This window comes from Saccostrea echinata, unplaced genomic scaffold (genome assembly GCF_033153115.1).
Source record: "Saccostrea echinata isolate AGI-Se365-2 ecotype Australia unplaced genomic scaffold, CSIRO_AGI_Sech_v1 ptg000030l, whole genome shotgun sequence".
In the NCBI taxonomy this organism is placed as follows: domain Eukaryota; kingdom Metazoa; phylum Mollusca; class Bivalvia; order Ostreida; family Ostreidae; genus Saccostrea; species Saccostrea echinata.
The window spans coordinates 8,116,051-8,139,232 of NW_026889779.1; the positions used below are offsets into that span (position 1 = coordinate 8,116,051).

The following is a 23,182-nucleotide window of genomic DNA, read 5'->3' on the forward strand; positions in this document are numbered from 1 at the left end:
TCTATCTGAGTTTTGAGGTTACAGTGGCAAAGATCATGTGTTAAACTATTATGAAAATAGGAAAATATTGTCTGTTCAGTATCTTGAGAAACTTAACATTGACATAAATCAAAAATTTGATACATTGGTACTTTTAAAGAGTAGGTGACCCTTATTGATTTTGAGGTTACAAGATAAGGGTCAAGCTAGGCTCAAACAAGTCTAAATATAGGATGATTTTTCCAGCTCAAAATAAAATAAGGGTCATTTTCTTGTCGGACATCAAATTTTGTAGACTGGTACTTCCTATATAAGTAGCAAATGACTAGCTCCTATTGATTTTGAGATCACAAGTTCAAAGGTTAATGGCAAAATTCGTGGGCCATAGGCAGGTACGTAGTTTCGCAGGCTGGGGGGGGGGGGGGGGCAGGGGCGGGCCTGGCTCCCCACTTTTTTCCAGACATAAGTTTTTCTATAGGAAATGTTCATTGAAAATCCGGTTGCCCCCCCCCCCCACACTTTTGGTTGCAGTATTGTCAAATAAGGGTAATATAAGGGGAATGCAGTGTTTAAGTAAAAAAATTGGTACTTAAAGAAGTTGGACCCCCCCCCCCCCCCTAAGATTTTCGAGTTTGCACAATTTTTTTTTTTTTTTTTTTTTTTTTTTTTTTTTTTTTGCTTGTCAAGTTTTTTTTTTCAGGTAAGTCTTGAAAATTTTTTCCTCGGTTTGGCCCCCCACTTTGAAAAACGATGCTACGTCACTGATAGGGAGACATCTTCAGAAACCTTTCCTTGACGGATATCAAACTTGACCCACTATTAATGTCAAATTTGACATTTTAAATACCACATGAGATATAAATGCTTAAAAACATTTGTCCTGTCTAAATCTCTCATATGCTGGGTTCTTTTGAAGCTTGAGGTTTCCATAAATAGGAAATTGTTCCCATATTCAATTTAGGTCTACAAGAATGACCATCAATTGTTGATTCATGTCATAACCCTTGCATTTGCCATGGACTTGGTTTTTGCACCAAAGATGTGATTTAATATATCTCTAATTTTTTTTTTTTGCTGTGTGGCAGCGGAACCATTTGTGAATTTATACCAAAAAATTTATACAAAACATTTCTCCTTTGCATGTAAATTATGCACTGAACATCATATTAAAGCTTAGTGTATGGATGTTACAATATAGAATATGTTATTTGTTTTTGTTTGTTTGTTTTTTCAGGGGGCTTCATGTGGTGTTAATAAAAAAATTTCTTAGATGTAAAGTGATTAGGAAAAAAGTTCGGCTTATTTCCTGTTATTACGAGCAAAATATAGACTAAAGACAGTAAAGACATGGCACATATTTTGCATCATGCAATGATTGCAGTGTGATACTTGCTCAGATTAAGCTGTGTTTGATCTACAGGGCACAGAATATCAATATGTGATATACGTGGGATTCGAACCCTAGCAATAAAAAACCTAAGTACATGTATCATTTTCTTTCGAGACTAGCACGCTTAAACCACTAGACTACACTGTGAAGACCTGATAAACAGTGATTTCAATTATTTTTCGAAAAGATGCTAATGTTATGTCATAAAAGTATATTTTTAAGGTATAGTGGGTCTTTGCTCCATGTTTTTGGTAACTCAAAAATGTATATATTTTTGCACACTTTGAGGATTAACTTTCCAAAAAATGGAGAGAATACCCACTCCTATCAAAAAATAGTGTCATAGTATGCATGGAAAAATGACTCTTTTTGTAATGTGTGTATTATGTTTAATTTTAATGTTACATTTGTAGATGAAATATCAAGGAAAATTTTGATACAGTTGAGATTTAATTTTTCACCTTCATGTTTGTCACACTGTATTATAGGCTTTTCCGTTGTCATGTTCACCCATCTTCTTTCATTATGTAGTCATCATGATATATTCAAATCGAACCTGTAGGTCAAATTAATAAATCCGAAACACAAATATTTGTTGGTTGGTAATGAGGTTTTTTCGTCAAATTTATCTTTCTCTCTTTCTCCCCTATTTTTTTCTGGAAAAAAAATGTGCGTATAGAGTGTATAGGCAGCTACTCGCCTGATAAGTGATAAATTATAAAACCCTCACTTTGACTTCTAGATGCATGCATTTAGAAATATAACAATATTATGGCATGTCAATGTTGCAATATTCGATCTTTTCAATTTGTATTGTATAATTTTTATTTACATTCTATAGTTTTCCATTTGTATTGTATAATTTTTCATTTGTATTCTATAATTTTCCATTTGTATTCTATAATTTTCAATTTGGATTGTATAATATTTATTTGTATTGTTTATTTATATTTTCCATTTGTATTGTAAAAAAAAATAATTTGTTTTGTAAAATTTTTATTTGTATTCTATATTTTCCATTTGCGTTGTATAATTTCTTATTTGTATTGTAAATTTTCTTATTGTATTCGATAATTTTTCATTTGTATTGTATTCGAGGATTGTTTATTTATTTCGTTACGAAGGATTTCATTGATCAAGTTTAGTCTTTTTGTAGTATTGTGTTCAAACAAGCGAGATGTTTCGGGTGAACTGCGCTCCTCTATTCGCGTGGATGTTAAGGGACGGCCATTTAATTCTCGGGGGGGGGGGGGGGGCTGGCAAATTTTATCAAATAAGATTATTTATTTTCATGCTCTTGCTGGAGAGAATATTTATGTCCAAGATGACCAGAGACAAGGAGAAGAAGAAGGAAACAAAAAAAAATCTGCCAAAACCTGAAAACTCCATTTCTTTGGGTGGGGTGGGGATTGAGGTACTGCCAGTCAAGATAAAAATTTTAATTTCTCAGCCAACATTTCTAAGGACAGATTATTTACTTGCTATCTCCCAGCGCCCCCTTTTCATCTAAATGGCCGTCCTCTAACATGCATGCAAATACATATAGGGGCCCAGTTTGCTTTGAGCACCAGGAACATCTCGTTCATTTTCAACACGATACAGGCTAAATCATAATGAACAATCCTCGGATACAATACAAATGAAAAATTATCGAATAAAAATAAGAAAGTTTACAATAAAAATAAGAAAAGCAACAATACAAATAAGAAATTATATAATATAAATAAAAAATTATTTTTTACAATACAAATGGAAACTATGGAAAATTATAAAATTCAAATGGAAAATTAATATTAAATTATAGAATACAAATTGAAAATTATAGAATACAAATAAAAATTATACAATAAAAATGGAAAATTTTACAATGCAAATAGAATAGATTGAATATTGCAGCGTTTGACTTGCCATAATAATTTTTAAAATGAAATGTATATTAACTAAGTACTGCAAAAATTATTTTTTGGCTTTGATTTAGCAAAAATTATAAATTAAATATATATATATATATATATATATATATATATATATATATATATATATATATATATATATATATGGGGGGGGGGGGGGTGAAAGGATGAAAATGTGCGTCATATGAGACACAGTCCTGTCTACCAGTACCCTTAGGCAGGAGTAATGAATTTCAGTTTTTGTATATATACCGTGGCACAATTTGGCCTAGCAAACTGTTTACAGTTAAACATTTTTTTCTAAATTATTTCTGTCTCAATGAAAAGTCTGTTTATCACAGCAAGAGTTCCAAATCCTCTAAATGGTGCGATTATTCGATGCAACTTTTCATTTACGATTTCCATTCGACTGTTCAATTTTCCTTTTGAATTTCGAATTGGCTGAAAGTTGCAACACAACTCGATTTTATCAAATGCAAATCGGATAAAAAAAATACCTTCGTTTTACCACATCCATCTTCACATATGAGTAGAGCCACGGGTTTTGTGTCCATTCTTCTTCAACAAACGTTTGTGGAAAAAAAAAATAGATACAAAACCCGTGACTTGCGACGATGGACCACATCTTAGGATTTTAATGGAGATTTTTTTTTTTTGTTCTATGAATGCCTCTCGTCTCCGTAAAGAGAGTTTAAATTAATATAAAAATCTTATCAATAAATTGCATACTTTGTACCACTTTACAGCTCTTGTGGTGCAGAGTCAGGAATTTTAATTAAATGTATATCTGGCCATTGCTAACAAATGTTTTCCTCTCCTAACCCAGCTGGAATAGTGCGAAAAGGGGTTGAATCTCATTGTACATTTTTGTATCTAAATCAAGGATGCTATTTGGTAATATTTCTTGCTGTATTCTGGAACAGAACTTAACAATTAAAGAGGCTGGGGGGTTGTGGCCATTTTTAGACTATATTGATCTTCTTTAGAAGAAGAGCTCCATATGAAGATATAGAAAATGATCAAATTTTAAAACTAAAATTTTTTTTTGCCAAATGATAGTTGACAGCTTAAGATATCATATCTAAAAAATTAAGTTAAATCTGGTGGTTAATTTGTTGACCCCCCAGCCTCCTTAAAAAGATTTGTTAACACATACAGACGGACAATGCTTGAAGAGACGTCGTCATTCTATAGTCCGGTTTTCTTCGTAAAATTAAGAAAGATATAAAAACAAAAGGCGAGAAAAACCCGGAAACGACCCTGATTTTATCGTAGTAAATATGTGTGATGATGCAGGCAAATACGTGACACTTTTAAAGAGGCTGGGAGGTCAACAAATTAACCACAAATTAACGACCAGATTTAACTAAATAATAACTTTTTTGGTCAAATTAGTTAGGGCGGATGTAATTTTTCCACTCCCAGAATACCTTATAGCTATAATTTCAGAAAATGCTTTTCCTTCTATATTTTTTAAGTTTCAACGTGGCCGGAAAGTTGTTTCTTTGTTGTTACTTTAAGCTTTACAGCTTATCAGTATATTATATACAATCAAATACAATCAGAAACAGTACAGAAGTGGGTAATTTACATGAGAACAATGGCCGGAAAGTTGACACTTAATCCATCCAAAGATAATTTCCACTGGGGAGATGGTGTAAATTACATAATAGATGTCAAGTATTGAAGCTAAAATGAAAACAGGTCTTAGATAATTGAACCATATCAATCAGGAATAGGATAATTAAATGATTGTTACTCAAAAAAAATTTTAAAAAAAATACTGTCATTAATTTAACGCAAAAATTACTCACGATTACATGCACTGACAATGTTACATAAAAGATACAAAGTCAGGTTCTTCGTAGAAAATATTTCACATTCAGGCGACTGGTATGATTTTTTTTATTTTAAAATTCACAATTTTATCTGCATAACGCTACTCCCATGTGATGACCCCAAAACACATTGGCTGAACTTTTGTTATAAAAATTCATATATACTGTCATGTATTTTTATTTATATTTTTCCAGGTAGCAGTAAATAGAAACATTACATGACAATGCTTAAAAGAAACAAATAAGTGTATACATGGTATATATTGTGCGTACATTATTTACTTTTTGATATAATGTAGTACATTCCCTTTTCTATTCTATTCGGTAAAAGAGGCTTAATCCCAATGGACAAAAGGAACGTTTATATAACAATTTATCACCGACATTTTTCATTGATCACAGAACTCGGTGCATTTTAACTTAAAACGTGACAATCAATCCTTACAGGTGTGGACCCAGGAAATCTTTCGATGGGGAGGGGGGGGGGGGTCCACCCCAGTCAAAAAAAAATTTCCAACCAAGAAAATTTCTTGACAAGCAAAAAAAAAAAAAAATAAAATAAAATAAAATAAAATAAGATAAAATAAAAAATAAGTAAAGTCCATTCACAAACGTGAAAAACGCCTATGTCGTGGTGGTGGGGTCCAGTCCATTTTTCTAGGGTACACACCCCCCACACCCCCCCATATATATATATATATATATATATATATATATATATATATATATATATATATATATATATATATATATATATATATAAAAATACAATAATTCTGCAAATTCCGGGGGGGGGGGGGGGGGGGCTGACACCCCTCCCTCTAGATCCGCGCATGCCATACTTGATAATTCACGAGGAATCGTTAAACAAAATGATAAATCACCACGAAACACTTCTTTTTCTTAGTTTTGTTAAATATTTGGTGCCATCCAAAAAGTTGTTAAAAGGAATTTCTCATTACTACATGTATTTACATGTATTCATTTTCTTAAAAATTCATTTTCAGATTTTTGGACTGTAAAACAAAACCACGAAGATGGCATACTTGCCATTACTGAGATTAGCCATCCTCGAAGGAATCGACTTGTCTTTGGATTGGACTTTTCTGGTCGACCTGTCAACCCGAAGCGACCTTGAACCTTATTTCCACCTCGTCCTGGTTTTCTGTGTTATAGGATCGGTGACCTTCATTTTAGAAATTTACCTGAAGCACATTGAAATTTCAAAAGCTGAAAGTCATTTTAATCCAGATGTATTTTCTGCTGCCACGACTTGGCTAGAAGATATCCCCCAGATCGCCATAGCTGTCTGTATAGTAATGATAGTGAACTCGCACCTGTCGCTGATACAGTACATTAAGGTGGTCTATGCCATTTTCGAGGCCGTGATCAGACTGGGCACATTGTACTGCCGCGACAACCATGAAGGAATATGGACAAAATGTATTTTTATCAGTAATTTTTTCTGCTTCATTGTTATATTTTCCTGTTCTTTGGTAATTTTAGCTGCAATTTTTCAGTAATTTTTCTATCCACTATGCATGCAATACGATGTGATTAAACGGAATGTTAAATAATCTCTGTTGTTTTAGTTATAGTGATGTGGATATTGATGGTGAAATGATAGTTGTGGTAATGAAATTCAAACATAACAAAAATGGATTTACTCCAGGCATAATAATTGTATGGAGCTTTTCTTCTTTAAAAAAAGGGGGGGGGGGAGAAAGAAATTTGTTTGACTTGATGAAGCTTATATATCTGGCTAAAATTTAATCATAAACTTGTAAAACCAACGTTAACAAGGTTGGCATTATATAAGAGATGGTACATAAAAAATTAACCCCCCCCCCCCGCCCGAATAAAAAGCAAAAACGATCAGGAGCATTTAAAAGTAAAAATACTGAACTGTCGACCGCATGGCAAGAAAGAAGTGATTATATCTTGAGAAATTCGTGATACTCAGGTGACCGTCAAATAACGGTATGTCCTAAGTCGATGATCTTAATTGTTATTACGAATTTTCTTTTTCATTTTGCTAAATTCAATTTTTTCAGGGACTTATATACTAAGTATATAGGTCCCTGATTTTTTCAAGAATTTCGTAGAATCTAAAATTCCTTACAAATTATCATAATTCTTCAGCTATACAGTATTTTGAAGTCTCAAGAACTTATTTTCTAGGCAGCAAAAGCGTTACTACAAAATAGTCAGGGACCTATACAACAGTACAATGCTATATACTAAGTATAGTATAGTATATATGTCCGTGATTTTTGATTTAACATTTTGGTTTAGGAAATGTCTAAATTATTGAAAAATTGATTTAAAATTTTTATTCCTTCTCTGCAAAATCTAGCAATGCCAAACCAGAAGAAACTCCTGTACGAATAATATTTTGCGCGAACTATTTACCATAGTGAAAAAAAATGAATAACCAAATAAATATAAAACTCTTCGACAGATATTTTTCTTATCAACAAGATTTGCCTTGCATTGTGTCTCTTTAAGCATATCTATTGATTAATTAATTTATTTAAAAATCCGACAGCCAAGTGATTCTCTGCTGAATATGTATACAAACAGTACTTCCGGTTGAAATGAATTCTTGAGAAAAACTTGGATCACAAAAAGAAAAGCTTTCAAAATGATGGAATTAAATCTCACACGGGTGGACTATGTACAGGTAAATTCAGTGTTAAGATGAAGGCTGGCAAATATCGATATGAAATGATTTTCTTGGTATTTCTATTGCTAGGTAGCGAAAAAAAGGAATGGGAGATGAGTCTTAGTAGCCTTGTTTTCGGACTCCGAAATCACAAAGACATTATTTATGTCTCTGGAAATCAGCATTGCCATAAAATAATCTATTGCGGTATATTGTAATTTATTCATTTTAGTGTAATGATATTGGGTCATTGTATAAATGTGCACTGATTTAAAGAAGGAATTTTTTTATTCTAGTAGATAATAATTAAGTTTCAAGTAGAAAAGCGTCGAAGAGCAGATACAGATTCAGTATTTTTTTTTTTTTTTTTTTGTAATATGCAGGAGAAACATTTTTAGATAACAATTAAAATGAGATTTTTAAATATTTTTTTTAATAATTTTCACAGGTTGGTGTCACCTCTTGTAAATCACTGCGGCTGCTCCCTCCCCAGGTTCCTGGAAAACCACAGAGGGTAATTTACATGACATAATCATGAAATATGAAGCAAAATTTCAGCATACATGTATAATATGATAAAACTATTTAAATGTATTGCGCAGTAACTTGGGTTTGTTTACTTTATTTATAATGTAGTACATGTATGTATCACTTTTTAAGTAAAAAAAAAAAACCAACCTAATATGTCGACAGTGCAACCATGGGGCCAAGCTCAGCTGTGTATCATTTTAAATTAATAGATTACTGGAATCCTATTTAGTTTTAAATAAGATCTGCCTCTTCAAACCACACAAGACAGATTGTGACATCACATGAAGCCAAAAGTTCATTGTATTCCCATATAAACAAAGTCTTTAAAAAGAGCAAATAGTGAACAAAAAGCATTTAATGTACTATTTATCTACAATTTCCATTTTAAGAATTTATTTGTGAACTTTTCTTTGGTTATCATGAGAATGTGAGCCAAAAAGCAGTAGCACACTTATGGGAAAACAGCCTATTTACATTGCATTGTGGATATTGAGGTTTACTGCAAAAAAATTCTATTTGCCTAGGTTTTGTACTAAGAACTTGCAGTGCAATGGACGCTTTGCACTGCTCACTGTGCTAGCTATTAATCATTACATGTTCAATCATGTACATGCATCACCTTTAATTGATTATTCTGATTAACATTCCAAATTCATTGATGTCCTCTACAAATTAAATCAGTATACCCGTATAATGTATCAATTTTTAATAATAAAACATTTCCCATTTAGTATGAAATATAATGAAAAAGATATTTATGACACCTGATTCTTTGTTTTAGTTTGTTATTGGTGACAATAATGGAGAGCTTCAGTGTCTGGGAATGAAGAAAGGGGAATCAGTTGTAAGATAACGTACCATTATCAGCAACCTTGTTAATAAACATTTATATGTTCAAGATAAAACTTGTTTTAATTTGTATTCAAAATTAATATAAAAATATCAGTTTCCTTTTTAATAAATATAAAAGTTATATTATCAAAATTATTTTAAAAATTTTTGTTTTTAAACTTTAGCCTGTGTTTAATGCCACCCTCAAAAAGAAAATAACAAGAGTTGAGCTAGGTGGACCTGTTGGAGGGACACGGGAAAGAATCTTTGCAACCTCAGGGTCAGAGGTTAAAGGTTTCACAAAGAAGGGAAAGAACTTCCTCACTTTTGACACAAGTTTGGCAGAACCAATTCAGACAATGTAAATGAGTGATTTATTTTAATAAAGTCATTGATTTTTCATTGTGCAAAGAAATGTCAAAACTTATTTTTATGATTGCAGATTGATTGTATGTTGCTGTATTGCTGTAAATATATTTTTTTTGAGCAACCAGTACTTTTATAGGTATGTGGAGGGAGCAGAGCTATTTACCTGTGGTAACTTTGTTTATAATCATTACCATGACTGCAAGGATGCTAATCACTTCCTGTCTGCTGATAATATCTGTGATGTGATCTGTTTACCAACCAACAAAGTCCCAGAGATCACACCAGTGCTGGCATGTCAGGACAGGGTGTTGAGGGTCTTACAGGTAAGTCATTTAACACCCCCCCCCCACCCCCCAACCCCCAGGGAACTGCAAAATTCCTCTCCCAGTATGGATTTGCATGAAGGGTGAAGGTGTTATCATGTATATTTCTTATAGACAAAGAAAATTCATAATTGTTCTGCAGACTTAAGGTTTGTTATTAGTTATTTTTCACTAAAAAAATGGGAATTCATTTTACAATTAGAATATAATTGATTTATTCACTTACGGAATTAAAATTACTCTTTTTTATCTTTTTAACCCTGAGATTAACTATATTGACTTGCGTATATCTACATTGTCATGAATGTATCATCAAAAAGATTTTGACATATTCAAAAATATATTATTTGCATTTCTCCTTGTTGAAAAATTGGTCCAACATACTGTATACATGGAAATTTTCGCCTCTGTTTTATTTTCGCCCCTTTTGCCTAAGACACAAGTGAGCAAATTTAAGACGGTAGAAATTCAAAGCAGAAGGTATAATTTCTTTGAAAACAGAGCTGTGACTGGGCAAATTTAAAAGGGGAAAAATTGTTTGCAAGTGTGAAAGGGCGAAAATAACCCGGTATACAGTATTATACTATTGAAAAGTGAGAAGTATCTATACAGTGCTTACACAATAGAACTAAGAAACATGTACTAGTTTTGTAAGCAATTAGAAAGAAAAATTAATTTTGTTTTTAAATTTATAAGTACCTGGTACCTGTGTACTTGATGATCTGATTTGGTTGTAGGACTCTGACTTGCTCTATGAAGTAGAGGTCCCTGGCCCACCCTCTGTGATGCAACTGTATGGCAACGATGGAGGTAAAGTAAAATCAGGATTAATTTTCTATAGCCTATATTTCCTTATCTGATGGGGAAACAGATGTGTGAATTAATTATTATTAAATTGAGATATGATATATTCAAGTCTCAAAACTGAAACTTACTGTATACATGTATGTTCAATGTACATATAAATTGATGGAAATGGAGTAAAAGATGTCATAAAAATGAGTCATCACAGAGAAAAATGTACATTTATGTCATTCTTGCAAGACATAATTAACCTGTTGCTTAAATTCTTATGAAAGATTGTGTTGGTGTGTGCGTGCAAAATAAAAAAAATCATATCAGGACAAGTTACCACACAAATTTTCATACAGATATGCACATTAATAGGAGAAATGTATACATTTGCATTTTTGAAACAAAATTTGTTTCTGAAAACTCATAAATGTGAAATGGTGCTGCTGTTATGCACATTTCTGTTATGTACTGTACCCATGTGTTTTATTTTGACCAGGAGATGAAGGAGATGAGATTTTATATGGGACCTCAGATGGAAGAGTTGGTCTGGTTCAGATTGGAAGGTAAACATTTTGTGTTTGTAGACTGCAGAATATAAATGTTGTTTCATAAGGATAACAGGATAAATATAGGATCTTACATGATTTATAGTTGGATATGATTTTTATCCAACAAGTTGTGTGTTATTTTATCCTCAAACCTTGGTGAGGGGATTAAAAAAACACACATCGAGTTGAATAAAAATCATATCTAACTATAAATCATGAGAGATTCTTTTTATCCCATGTTTTATACATCACTATCGATATTTTACACTGTTTTTATATAGGAGTGCACTTTATTTCATCACTTTCACGCAAAATCCTTTGGGATGTCACAGCATTGGGATATGAAAAAAGTATCCAATGAGTGATATCCATGGGATAAAGGGGTAAAAATGGGATAAGATATTATATTTGGTTAAGTTAATTGACTGCTTCACATCCCTTAGAGACTATTTTAGTCATATTGGGACATGAATCAATTTGGGAAATCATCACTTGCCAGTGAAGGATTTCAAAATTTGGACCTGTGCTTGGGGCTAAGGGCATTTGAGTAGTGAGGTCTTTTTACGTGCCACAAGTGATAACTGATGTGACATGAAACCTCAGTTTTTAGGGTCTATCTGACCTTCCTAATTAGTTGCCTCAATGTCCATGCAAGACAAAAATTAACTTGTAAAAAATAATTTTTTTCAGAATGGCTCCATCACATCGCTGGGAATTACCAAATGAGAAACGAAGTGGAGGTTTGTGTCAGCTTTTTAATTTTAGACAATAAAATGTTTTCTTTGTTAGTATTGGAATTTAATGTTGCAGCTGTTATGTGGGTTATTTAATTTTTTCTGCAATAGCTGCAACCATTAATTCCCGTACTAACAAACAAAGAAAGACATTTATTGTGTATATTTATGCCTGTATAAATAATAATTTAATTAGGTTTAAGTATGTTAAATATTATATTATAAATATGTACGTCATTGTACGTTTCATTGATTGAAAAGCACACTGCATAAGAAATCTGTGCAGATGGCTTGAGAAAAGGTTCTTATGGTGTTTACTGAGTGATGAAAGAAGTGGTTTTCATAAGAAATGAAAAATGAAATCTTCAGTGGATGTAAATATTATGTTTTTATTTTGAAAGGATATTAATTAAATGAGTATTTTTATACTTATTGATCCACAGGAGTGTTAGCTATTGACAGTTATGACATCACAGCTGATGGTGTCCTTGACCTAGTTGTGGGGAGAGATGATGGACTTGTGGAAGTCTACAGCTATGATGAATCTGATGAGCCTATATTCAGATTTAAACATGTAAGGAATTAATTGTCACTGTATCGATTCTTATATCATATTTATTTCATCAACATTTTCTTTTGCTATTTATTAATATTTAGATGTAACAAATAAGCCATCCTTGTTAGAAACTAGTAAGAGAAAATGAAAGTATCCATCTCAGAGAATTTTCAACACATTGCAGGAAAAGCTACAAAGCGTCATTTTTGACCAAAATGTTCTTCATACAAGATTTTTATTTCAGCAATTGAGTGAGAGTGTTACTTCAGTGCAAGGAGGAGTGATTGCTACACAAGGATTTGATGAGATTGTGTGTTCTACCTATGCAGGTAAGAAAGTAATGGGTACAATCCAACAGTTTTTTTTAATAGAAATAAAATTGATATTCCAGGGAAAAATTATTTGCATACACTCTTTCTTAAACCTCCCTAAGCTGTATTCATTTTTTTTAATTTCTTGAATTGATGGATATTTGATATATAAAATTTAATAAAGGATTATGTTCATGCAGTATGCAGTGTATTCTCAATATTGTTTTCCCAAAGAACATAAAGTTCTAATCAAAGTATCCATAAAAATGCTGATAATAAGTAATGCAGATCAATATCTTCTTTTGCTCACTCGGACATGTCAAATTTATTACACAGAACATTTTTCGTTTATTGACTTTATAATGACTGATTGTATCTGGATGATTGACTTTATAACTAATTGTAACTGGATGACTTTATAACTGATTATAACTGATGGATTGACTTTATAACTGATTGCAACTGGATGACTTAATAATTGATTGTAACTGGATGATTTTATAACTGATTGTAACTGGATGACTTTATTACTGATTGTAACTGGATGTTTGACTTTATAACTGATTGTAACTGGATGACTTTGTAACTAATGGTAACTGGATGTATGAGTTTATAACTGATTGTGACTGGATGTATGACTTTATAACTGATTGTAACTGGATGATTAACTTTATAACTGATTGTAACTGGATGTTTGACTTTATAACTGATTGTAACTGGATGACTTTTTAAGTGATTGTAACTGGATGACTTTATAACTGATTGTGACTGGATGATTGACTTTATAACTGATTGTAACTGGATGATGTTTGAATTTTATAACTGATATTAACTGGATGATTGTAACTGGATAATTGACTTTATAACTGATTGTAACTGGATGACTTTTTAAGTGATTGTAACAGGATGACTTTATAACTGATTGTGACTGGATGATTGACTTTATAACTGATTGTAACTGGATCATTGACTTTATAACTGATTGTAACTGGATGATTTTATAACTGATTGTAACTGGATGACTTTATAACTGATTGTAACTGGATGTTTGACTTTTTAACTGATTGTAACTGATGGATTGACTATACATGTATAACTAATTGTAACTAATGGATTGACTATATAACTGATTGTAACTGATGGATTGACTATATAACTAATTGTAACTGGATGATTTTAGGCTGGATCAGTACTCTGACATCTGAGCCCAATATCAAAGAATCCGGGCCAGATGTCTATCATCTCTCAGAGCATGGTCGCGAAAAAATAATCGGTCTTAGGTAACGTGGGTCTCACGGCTTGGCTGGCTTCTTGCACTGAGCTTGTGTCTCTCTTTCCTGTAAAGTCAATGCTCTAGACTGCCAGTAATTTTTATGTTTTTTGTGCTTTTTTTCCCTTAAATTTTTTACAGGTTAGAATAGAAGTGAATAAATATCTTTTTTTTTCCAAAAAGCATTTAAGCTATTTACATAACATGTACCTATGCTTATTGAAAAAAAATTAATTTTTATGGGTCTAGAGCAGAGCGGGTTGAATTTCCTCTTAATCTCCATGATTTACTAATTACAGCATTCCATTGGTCAAACCTGGAAATCTTTTTCTCAATTACATGCATATATACTCACCCCTACAATACCTGTGTGTGATGACATGTTTGCCTCCTACACCTAAATTGACCAAGTCTACATTTAACTCTGCTTTTCACCTAAATAATTGTTGCCACAAACTGACCAACAGGGATAATTCATTCAAAAGTACATGTATTAAATTCAAGTATCTATAAGGAAATTGGTTTTGATACTGTATGGAAAGACATTTAAAAAATGCACTGAATTTTGAACTTAATCTTGTCTGTTTAGTTTATGGTGGCAATTCTACAGAAGGTCAGTACAGGACAGGAACTGAGTTCACTGAATAATCAATATATTGGTTCATCAAATTTATGTTAAATTATTACTGAATATACATAGGCTTGGGCAATTTACACATATATTTTGGGCTCCTATCCAAATTCAAATATTCCTAAGATGTTTATAAGAGTTACAGTTCCTGTCATGTCTGAATGATTTTTCGAGAAACATCACACTATTTTATAACGCTGGTTAATGTGCACAGGTTGGGTGCTAGGGTTGACCTCAGAACAAATGTCCAAAGGACTTGGTTCCACTTCCGTTATTCCAGAAACTGCAGCAAAAGTCAAAATCAACACTCTCAAGTATGTACATGGCTTAAAATATGAGAAATCTGTGCATTCCTAGTTTTCAGTCTACAGGTAAGTAATCAACAGGCTCTCAAAATCATCAGAGCAGAGAAGTTTTATGGTAAAGGAGTTGTTTTTTTAATCCACTGGAGCACAATACACTGTACTTGTGTAACAGGTTAGGTGTAGCTGAATGTGTAATACAGTTTAAATTGATTTTGAAGAACTATAAATGTTACAGAAAATATTGTCTACTGTTAATGTACCCAACCTATCACTGCTGATAAATCCAGATTGAAATTTAGAAAGTTAATTGATTATATACATGATTTCAAGTACTTTTAACATCTCATTTATAGCCTTATAGGTATATTCATCTGACTGCTTATTTCAATTTGATAGAAATACATGGGTTATACTTCTTTTTAAAAAAACAACTGCCCATGACAATAAATTTGATACTTGAATTTTGCTTGAATGCTTATGTAGATTTTAGACAGTTGCTGTCATTTTTCAATTTACTGAAAATTACAGAGTATTTTGATGACTAACTAATTTCAGTTACCTTGACAATAATTATTACAGCATTTTACCTAGCTGTTAGGAATCAATATGTTGAACTTTTTGTTATTTAGAGGTGAACTAGAAGAACTAACACAGAAAGTGATATCAGAACGAGAGAAGTACCAGCAAACTGCAACCAGTAAAACGGCAATATCAGCTGTGCCTCAGTTTGACATCAATGACAAGTTTGTGTTAAATCGTGAAGATGCCAGCTACACACTCAGTCTGGAGTTACAGTTACCTATTGACAATGTTCTTCTACAGGTACTGTGTCTGTCATACCTGAAAGTTTCAGATTTTCCAAAATAAACTTCTGTAATCATTATTAAATTAGCAATTAGGTGTATGTATTTCCTTTATCATATAATATATGTACTATATTTTACTGGTGTTTGTTTTAGAGTGATGTTCCAATAGATCTTTTGGATGTGGAGAAAAATTCAGCTGTTGTCAGTTATAGTGCATGTAATCCAGAGGTTTGTACAGCTATCGTAATTAAGTTTTCAAAATGGACCTGAAAACAATTCTTATTTGTTTGCCAAGTTTTGATACTTTCTTTTGTACATGTTCTAAGAGCCTTGATCTTATATTGATATATTCAGTGATATTTCCCTTTGATATTTTGTCTTATGTTTATAAAACTGTTATAAACATCATTATTGCCTTTATAGGAAGGTAATTTTCTGTTGGCCACATATCGCTGTCAGGCAAACACTACACGCCTGGAACTGAAGATTCGCTCTATTGAGGGTCAATATGGGACACTACAGGCCTACATTACCCCCAGGGTACAACCTAAGACATGTCAAGTCAAACAGTACCAAATCAAACCTTTGTCCCTCCATCAGAGAACCCATGTGTTTGATGATACCAGGTCACTTGTTTTAATCATTTATTGAAATCTTTAATGACCATCATTAAGTTAATCCATCTGAAAACTGAATATTCTGTCTAAGGTGCTAATGTACCTTTGTTTTTACAATTGTATTTGGGAAGGGGATGGGGATATTTTATCTCATTTAGAGAGGATTTTAATTGCAATTTTATTTTATCACATAATTAAAGTTTTGATTCTTCATCATACTTTGTAAATATTTACTGTTTTACAGGCCTTTGAACACTATTAAGTTATCAGGACCGTTCAGTTTGGCAGAGGTTCATTCTTGGGTCTGCTTCTGTCTCCCTGAGTTACCAGAGAGAACACCACCTGGTGATTGTATCACGTTTCATTTTGTGTCAACATTCTTGGACACTCAGCTGGAATGTGTTTACAGGTGAGTTGTACTTGGCAAAGTAATTCGTATATTGATGTTATATATAATCAAGTTGTTAAATACAGTGAAACATGTTTACAGTGAACATGCTTAAACCAAATACCTGTGTATAATGAAGTCAAAGTTTGTCATCAAATTTATAATAATTAAATATCAACCTGGGTATAGACAGATTAACAGATGTAAGAGAGGAATTCTGGCCGTTCCTTGTGGTCAGTGTACTGGTGTCGTACTGTTCATTTGTAAAATAATTTAATTCAGTAAGATAGTTCACACTGTCTTACACAAAAACATTATACATGTACTAAGGTTGAATGTATATATTTTGATGTTTTTTTTAAAGGTTTTTAGGCTTTTCAAAATTGATTTTCATTTATGTAGTGTCCATCTATATTCATTAGTTTTAAATTATCATTGTAATTTTTCAATCTATAAATGTCCTAATTAAACAGTAAGTTTTTCAGTATTGATTAATTTTTGTCAACTTTTGTCAGGACTGGATTTGATGGGTTTGTATTTTATTCCTGCACACGTGTGTCTGTTTATGCACATTGGAGTTTTGGTTCCTTTAGATGTTATCTTGAGCCTTTGACCTTGACTACCGTTTCACTTTTGAACTCATGTTTGACCCAGATTCCTTTGTTTTAATTCCTTGATAAATTTTATTTTTATGTTCTATTTCTAATAAACCAGTTGCTAGAAAATGCCTTCATTCCAGTGATCCTTGTTTTGAATGGAAGAAATTAAGTATATTAAAAGTAGTTTCCATGCTAAAATTTTAAATTCAAGTGTGTTCACCTGAAAAAGCTATGTCCTTTGACTTGAATTGGTACATGTACAAGCAAAAATAACATTTTTCAAATTTAATTTTCATTTATTTCACAAAGTAAACATCTGTCATCATTGGTTACTTTGCAAACTCATATGCAGGCATACAACTACATGTACTTTCTATATATATTCTATATGGATTAATATATTAAAAATCTAACTTTTGCCCTGTAACACTGATAATGCTTGTCTATTATTTGTCACAAAAATCACTTATGACCCTGTCAATTCCTGTATCTTATCACTCGTATGAACATACTAATGCCTGTTTATCATCAGCTGGAGACTGCATGTAAGGAAACCCTGCATGGTGATGTGCAGGAACATAGAAACACAATTATCATACACAATATACATGTAATAAAAGCTTGCCAGGGATAAAGATGTATGGGCAGCTATTTTTGTACTGCATAACAATAATCTACTTAGCATACTGACATCAGCATGATTTATATCACACATGTAAAGGAAAGAAAAAACCCACATGTACTTAAAATTAATAATGTTTTACTTGACTTTTTCTCAAGAGAACAGCATTGTACATTGTATCTACACAGGGGTCATAATTTGTGTGTATCCTCTTTAAGATAAGAAGAAGAGTTAATTCCCCTCATGTAGAAGAGAGCTTTGATTTTTGCTTTGAGAAAATGTTGTGAAATTGAGCTTAAATAAAGTTCTCTCAAATGAAATAATTTGCAGTATACAGTGCCTTTTGATGAAGAACACAATTTACACACAGTGTATGTGTGAATTGAAACCTGTATTTTGTGGTAATTATTGTTGTTGTTTATGTTTTAGATATTTTCAGTATTCTTAGCACTGTGTGTATGTAAGAATGTTTTATATTTTTGGCAGTGGTAGCAATGCCAAGGTCACCAAGAAAGGTGAAGCTATATTTAGATCTGACAACATCTCTACAATCTCCATCCTTAAGGATGTACTGACCAAGGAGGCTACGAAAAAAAAGATCAGCCTCAATATCACCTATGGTAAGTTACTGGACTCACCTTGTGTAGAGAATGTCCTTAATGTGTCATATATGATATTAAATCAATAATATTTCAACCAATACTGTAGATTCCTTATTTTAAGCAAGTACTTAATGTAGCAAAATAACTTGTAGATGTCAAGAGAATATGAATTGGCAAGTGATCTCAAGTGAATAAGTTAATCTCAAGTTTTACATGTACATGTATTCCAGCAATGTAAAAATAAATGCTGGTTATGTTATTTTGTGAGTGGTGCTTCCAAGAAATTTTGTGATAATAAATGCCTCACATAAATTAAAGAATCAACAGTAATTATTGTCAGATTAGATCTGCATGGTTATATTGGCAATGAATATTAATAATTGAAATATTGATTGAAGAATTATACTGAAGTGAAATTTTACAGGACACAAAATACCATAGATCCCGTTTTTAGTGTAACTGTGTGCAAAATCGAAATCAATATTTCACTGCTTCCACATGAACCTACAATCTACAGTTGAACTTCGGTACCTCAAATATGAATATCGTAAATACCATGGATATGTCAAAGTGAGTTGGAAGTCCCAACCACTTTTTTCTTGATGTATTTTAACCTCAATATCTCAAATTCTCAAATATCTAGAAGTTTTTTCTTGGCCCAATCAAGTTTGAGAAAATGAGTTTTAACTGTATGTGGAATAAGTTACCATACTTGCAAAGGTTGCCCCATAAATAACTAGAACTTCAACAATATTTAGTAACACCTAACATTTTCTTCACAGAAATTAATGAAGACTCCATTCCATATACCCTGAATCTGATCCATCCCAAATTGGAATACCAACTTCTACTGGCCAAGAAAGTTCAGCTCATTGATGCTCTCAAAGTAAGGCAGAATAACTTCTCCTAATATTATATTTCGAGTTTCAATATTGCAAAAATTCTCTATGCTGTGTCTTCTGTATTTTTTTTTTAACAAATATTTCAAAATATTTATTTATTCTCTGAATAGATTTCTATCAGTGCTATTTCAGACCACTGTTATCCTAGTTCATGACAAGTTGTACACGTACCAGGTACATATGCTGTGTTTTCACAGGAACTGCAGGTTCACGAGAATGATACCAGCTTTATCTCCCCTGAATACAGACAGATTTTGGAAGATGCTGAGGAACTGCAAGCAGAATTCAAAAAACAGCCATGTCACCTAGAAAGACTATATGGTGGGTCTTACAGAAAATTATTCTGTTACAATGGAAAAGAATTATATTTTTGCAGCGAGTTTATCACTTTCATGATCTGTGATACATGTAAGTCCAAGAGTAAAGAAAGGATGAAATCATGAATAATGAATTTTATTAGCTCAGTTAGACAAAATTGGGGAGACTATATTTTTTTTCCTATGTAGCTTGTAACACAAGCTTTGATTGGTTACAAAGTTGGGTGTAAATTTCTGTACACCTGACTTGAGCCGGAGGTAAAAAACGTGACGTCACAATGCATAGTTTTTCTGCATTGTAGGGTGTAGTAAATCTTATCGATAGCTTGAAACACAGTTGATTGGACTTGTTTACAAAGAATTTATTTGGGTACATAGGAATAAATTCATTATCCAGGTCTAATCAAGGGTGAACAGGGATTTACCCCGGGTTGTATTCCATACACCCTTCAGCCTTTGGCCTCAGGGTGTATGGAATAAAACCCAGGGTACACCCTTGATTGGACCTGGATTACTAATAATACCCCCCACCCCCACCCCCCACCTCCCCAAGAATGTGTGGTTTGGTTTATGTAATTGAGATAGATAATTCTAAATTATGAGCCACTTTAAAAGTTTTTGTATTTCATACATTGTATATGAAAGTATGCATTTGTATGAGTAAATGTACCAGATGTGGAACTAAAGCCCTTTGATTATGCAATTAACATATGTATTTCATTAAACATTCACTTATTTATAGAACACTGCCTGATATATGAACTTTTTCATTATGAGCTGTATATAATGAGCTGTATATAATAAATCTTTAGATTAGATGTCTGTATTTCATATTATTTACATTTTTTTCAGGAATGATCACAGATTTGTATATAGATAAATTCAAGTTCAAAGGTCAAAATGTCAAGGGCAGAGTGCCAGCCTTATTGGAGGTCCTAGATAATTATGACTTACAAACACTAGTGCAATTTTTTGAAACTGGATGAGACTAAATGCATATATTTTATCCAGCATGTGGAAGATAATTATATGAAAGTGTTGTGAACTGCAGCTTATGATCAATGGGCTAAATTTTAGTGAATTCCGTCCATTTGTTTGTCCATTGTGATCTTTGTTGAACTGTGATATCTTTTTAACATGGTACAGCTGTGTGTGCAATCTGTAATAAATGTGGCTCTGATAAATTTCTTTGTATGATGTTATTAGGATAAATAAATGAATTTAATTAATTTAAATTTGAAATTCCAAAAATATTTCAAATAGAACTGCTGGGCATTGTAATGTAATGCAAAGTGATGCAATTGTTGCAAAATATTTTTCTTTTAATGAAAGTGAAGCAATTTTATTTCAATGTATTTTTAGTGTTTAATGAAATTTGATGTTGATACACACCCTAATGCAACCAAAGCAAAATAATTTCCAAATTCTTGTGCATGAGGCTGCTCTAACACCCCATCCCATCCCCTTTCTCAGCACAATGGCGACGCACACTACCGTTATTTCTCTTGACTTTAAACCAGACCTCAAATCAAGACAAAATTTTAGGGCACTGTAGACAAGACCTCATAGAAACTATCTGGAAAGTTTGATTGTCGTTGCCCTGTGTACCTAGAAATTATGAACTTTATTGGCAAGAACAAAAACTTTGGCAGTGCTGCACCCAAAATTTTTAAACTGATAAAGGGAAAACAATATGTATCTTTTATCTGTATCTCTTCACGCGTCATTAATGACTTTCAATTCTTTTTATACAATTCTTCAACTTGCTGGCAGGCATTCTTCTTCTGTTTTGCATGTGCAATTTATTTTGTTTAGATGTATTTTTAAAATTAAAAACAAAACAAAATGTGTTTTTGAAACACTGATGCCCCCATATGGCAGCTCATAGCAAAGGTTAAAGTTTCTCAAATGCAAGTCAAACTCCAAGATCAAGAGATCAAAAATGTTGGTACCCAAGGGAAGGTCTTGTCTCGAAGAATATACCTGTGAAACATGAAAGCCGTAGCACCAACCATTGAAAAGCTACTGCAAAGTTTTAAGTTTTTCAAAAGTAGATCAACATCAAGGTAAAGGTCAAATGGTCAAAATTAATGGTGCCGAAGGGAAGGTCTAATCACAAGAAATACACTCATAAAATATGAAAGCCCTAGCACCAACCATTCAAAAGTTATGGACAAGTTTAAAGTTTTTCAAAAGAAGGTCAAACTCCAAGGTCAAAGACAAAAGAGCACTTGGGAAGGTCTTTTCACGAGAAATACACATGTGAAGTATGAAAGCCTTCGCACCAATCATTCAAAAGTCATGGCTAAGGTTAAAAGATTGGTAAAATTTTGCAAAAGTGGGTCAAACCTCAAGGTCAAATATGTTGGTACCCAAAGAAAGGTCTTGTTACAAGTAATACACATATGAAATATGAAAGCTATAGCTCCAACCAATCAAAAGTTATGGGCAAGATTAAAAGTTTTTGCGGACAAACAAACAGACAGGGTAAAACTATATGCCCCCGAATTTTCGGTTACTGGGGCATTAAATACGATTTTCGGTATTAAATAGCATTCAATGCTATCGTTCTTCGTTATTCTTATTGGGTCATCTTTGAAAAATTATTTGTTTGCCCTCTCCCGACCGACTGACTAAAAATGGGCCGGCTCAAAACCTTTTTAACCTCGAGGAATAATTTTTTTTGTATTCATTCCGAAGTTTTGTCGTCCCATTATTGACCATTTTAACTTTAAATTCGCAAGCGTTTTTGTCCTTGAATCCTGAGTCGGGAGAGGGCAAGCAAACATTTTTGTTGTTATTAAAAATGGCCTTATATTGTATATACATGCATGCATGTATTTATGATGGTTGCAATTAGTTCAAGGCAAACAGATGCTATTTTAATCTTACCTGTTCTTTCCAGATATGCAACTCAGGATCCACCCCCGGTCTTGCAAGACTTAGTTTTACATATCTCAGCAGGCTCGCCTCTGCATTTCTTGTATATTTTATTTACAATAAACTACTTTTTTCAAAACATTCAGAATATTTAACATCTCGAATAAGAGATGTGTAAAAAAAAAAAATTCAACATGTTTATTTAATAAATTTTATTATACACCAATTCTGTCTTCTAAAACTATTTTCATCTCTACACAACTTTTTATTAGCTCACCTGAGCTGAAAGCTCCGTGTCCGTCGTCTGTCCGTCTCTCCGTCCGTCCGTCTGTAAACTTCACATTTTCAACTTCTTCTCAAGAACCACTGGGCCAATTTTAACCAAACTTGGTCCAAAGTATCCTTGGGTGAAGGGGAGTTTAAATTGTTAAAATAAAGGGCCAAGTCCCCTAACAAGGGG

The 23,182-nt window shown here is 32.6% G+C and overlaps 1 protein-coding gene across 3 annotated transcripts; it reads left to right on the top strand.

Moving 5' to 3' along the window:
* Nucleotides 1-7,690: 7,690 nt before the first annotated feature.
* LOC133197206 (Bardet-Biedl syndrome 7 protein homolog) lies at nucleotides 7,691-21,077 on the top strand. Of its 3 annotated transcripts, none has more exons than XM_061333119.1 (20): nucleotides 7,691-7,803; nucleotides 8,234-8,299; nucleotides 9,098-9,160; nucleotides 9,333-9,508; nucleotides 9,653-9,839; nucleotides 10,577-10,649; nucleotides 11,131-11,197; nucleotides 11,873-11,922; nucleotides 12,360-12,490; nucleotides 12,717-12,801; nucleotides 13,964-14,063; nucleotides 15,619-15,811; nucleotides 15,949-16,023; nucleotides 16,219-16,421; nucleotides 16,657-16,821; nucleotides 17,316-17,330; nucleotides 18,508-18,641; nucleotides 19,406-19,509; nucleotides 19,723-19,846; nucleotides 20,695-21,077. In XM_061333119.1, the coding sequence occupies exons 1-20, from the start codon at nucleotides 7,765-7,767 to the stop codon at nucleotides 20,826-20,828; spliced, it is 2,184 nt and encodes a 727-aa protein (XP_061189103.1). In that variant the 5' UTR covers nucleotides 7,691-7,764; the 3' UTR covers nucleotides 20,829-21,077. The 3 variants fall into 3 exon arrangements, with proteins under 3 accessions (XP_061189103.1, XP_061189102.1, XP_061189104.1); XM_061333118.1 differs by lacking the exon at nucleotides 13,964-14,063 and adding an exon at nucleotides 14,899-14,998; XM_061333120.1 differs by lacking the exons at nucleotides 13,964-14,063; nucleotides 17,316-17,330 and adding an exon at nucleotides 14,899-14,998.
* The last annotated feature ends 2,105 nt before the right edge of the window (nucleotides 21,078-23,182 follow it).